The sequence below is a fragment of the Pygoscelis adeliae genome, unplaced genomic scaffold (assembly GCF_000699105.1).
Source record: "Pygoscelis adeliae isolate BGI_AS28 unplaced genomic scaffold, ASM69910v1 Scaffold582, whole genome shotgun sequence".
In the NCBI taxonomy this organism is placed as follows: Eukaryota; Metazoa; Chordata; class Aves; order Sphenisciformes; family Spheniscidae; genus Pygoscelis; species Pygoscelis adeliae.
In genome coordinates, this window is record NW_008824281.1 from 417,860 (window position 1) to 420,544 (window position 2,685).

At 41.9% G+C, this 2,685-nt stretch overlaps 1 protein-coding gene across 1 annotated transcript in view; it reads left to right on the plus strand.

Annotated features, from left to right (window-relative positions):
* Positions 1–990: 990 nt before the first annotated feature.
* MED26 (mediator complex subunit 26) overlaps positions 991–2,685 on the plus strand; it is a 4,290-nt gene continuing 2,595 nt past the window's right edge. Inside the window, exons 1-2 of the mRNA XM_009318421.1 lie at positions 991–1,101; positions 2,480–2,648. Of these exons, the coding sequence (XP_009316696.1) occupies positions 991–1,101; positions 2,480–2,648 (280 nt within the window). The remainder of the gene's footprint in view (positions 1,102–2,479; positions 2,649–2,685) is intronic.

The window sequence follows — 2,685 nt, forward strand, 5'->3', positions numbered from 1 at the left end:
TTGCTGCGAGATTTTTCTCAGATGCAGTTCACGTCCAGTTGAGTCACAAATGAAATTGAGCAATAAATGAGACTGTGATTCAAGTTTTCCTTTGCTTATCTTTTAATTCTACCTACAAAGGTGAATTAGAAATTCCAGGTTTTGGTGCTCTTAACATCATCAGGTAGTGGAAATACGATCTCTGTGTAGTCTGGGGGTTCTTAGAAATTATTAAAATCACACTTGCGCTTAACATCTACAGATTGTGGCAACTGCTTTTGTGCGGAGCTTACTCATGCATACCGAAATGTTGCAGTGAAGCCCGTCAGAAAATCTGATACATGCTTTGTTAACGTAATGTGTATTTCTGCAGTTACTCCTCACCATCTTAGGTGTCGGGAAATACAATTCTAGAATGATTGTGGAGTTTTTAAGGTGGCTGTTCAGGAGCTGTGGCTGTGTCCCACGCCTGGTCCGTCTGGTGCTGGGCGATGGTCTGAGGACACCTACTGGGCACAGCGTTTGCTTCATCTCTGCGTTTAAACTTGGAGGAGTTCATACCTGGGTTTTTAGACTCTTGGTGTGTAGCTACAGGGAGCATCAACGTTTTGAACAAAATCGTAGAACGGTGACTTGTGTAAATCAAAAGCAGTGCCTAGAGGAATGAATGCAACGTTTCTGATTTGACTCGTTGCTGCTCCTGGTCCGCTTGGCACTTGCGTTTCCAGCTAGGCTGTAGGACAGTTAACTAATACCGTGGCTGGGGGCTCAGAACTTCGCTAGTAAGTCACACTGGTTTTATTGCTAATGTTTCCTTTAGCTTTACATAAGAGGAGTATGTTTGTTACAGCTCCTGCAGTTTCCAACTAGGTCAGTAAAGTGTCCTTGTCCCTATTCTTTGAACAATCAGCTCCCTAAAGCCAGACAGTGTGATAGTAATTTTGTGATTAATGCTTCCAGCAATTATAAAGTGGAAGGTCTTAAATTACATTTGATAACTAAGACCTGTACATGAAACATGAAGTGACTTTGTCTTCCTTGTTGCAGATCCATAACATGGTGGCAGTGCTGGAAGTGATCTCCAGCCTGGAGAAATATCCCATTACCAAAGAGGCACTTGAGGTATGTCACCCTCTAAACATCGCTTGATTTTTGTGTGTATAAAAGGACTTTCTCTGCCTATCTAATTTCCATAAGAGCTTTTCTTGAAACAATAGATTGATTGCAAAGGATTCACAATTAAGATATTATTTTGTCCCCCTCGTGCTGCTTCTGACATCTCGGTGCATACACAGTGATTCTTTCTGGATTCAGATCAGTATTCTGTGCAGCACAGTTCCTGTTTGTGTAGGGCACTAAATTAATCATTACTTGCTACCAATTAATTCTGTTGCGCCCAGCAACATCACTCTGCTTGCTGAAGTACTGATCGCCTTTTTAGATGTCTGGTGACCAAGCACCAAAGAATCTGAAATAGGAATATAGTTACTCTGTGTCCGTAAAATTAATCTTAAATTCAGTTAAGCAGGTTTCGATGCCTGATGTAGCTGGTGAGATGAGGTGTATTAAAAGCTGAAGCATCAGGTGGGATTGCAGCTGCAGCCTCACTGGCTGCTCTTAGAAACAGAGCCCAAAGAACTCTTTATGGCTAAATTATGAAACTTTTCTCAATCTTTATATTGAAATTATTGGTATTACTTGCTTTTAACTATTGCTTAACTATAACTCCAGCTGTATTTCGACGTATGTATCACAACATGTTGCATATTTCTGTCACAGTCCGGTCTACGTTTTCCTTTGAAGTGCTTTTCTTGAGTAATCTGACTTGTGGAACAATTCTTTGTTTTCAAATGTGCTTTGGGAACAGTCAAACACTTCTCTTCCTTCTGCTTACGAAACCACTTTGGGACACCCTAGGAATGCTTGTTTAAATCGGTCTTTCATGCCCTTTCGAGATACTGGGGAGTGAAGGGAGAGGAGAGATGGAGGAAGAAGGTAGGACGTAAGTCGCACCCTGGCTAGTCGGGTTTGTGAAACGGAGATTTTTAGTGTCAACGTATTACGTCCTGTAATAGGCAAAGACCCTGGAATTTTTTCTCTTGCCTCTTTCTGCAGATCTTATACTTTCACTGTGATAAACGCGCACCTTTTCTGCCTTGGGTGCTGCATTTCCCCTCCAATCTGAACTTGCACCTTTATTCTCAAGATTCTTGCTGATTAAAGAATTCCTTTCTGATGTTTTTCACAGCTAACGGCTCTGGTGCTTTAGCCAGGGAATAAGGACAGGGTGACTTGAAACCTACAGCAGGTTTCACGTTGCGTGGCAGAGCACTGGACCGACTGGAGTAAAATCCTTTCCAAACAGATTAATTCAACACTTAAATCTTTAGTGGTTTTTAACTAGGTATTTCTTAGGGTAAGCGTTACAAAGCAGAAACGTACCTTAAGAATTCTGTTCAGAATGATACCTCTTTGTAAAACAACTTTTCTTTCTTTCTAGGAAACGAGACTTGGGAGGCTTATCAATGAGGTGAGGAAGAAGACATCCAATGAGGAACTTGCCAAACGTGCCAAGAAATTGCTGCGGAATTGGCAAAAGTTGATAGAACCTGTAACCCAGAATGAACCAGTGCCAAGAGGGTTGCCGAATCCACCCGGATCAGCAAATGGTGGTGCTCACAACTGCAAACCAGAAGCGCAACTTCC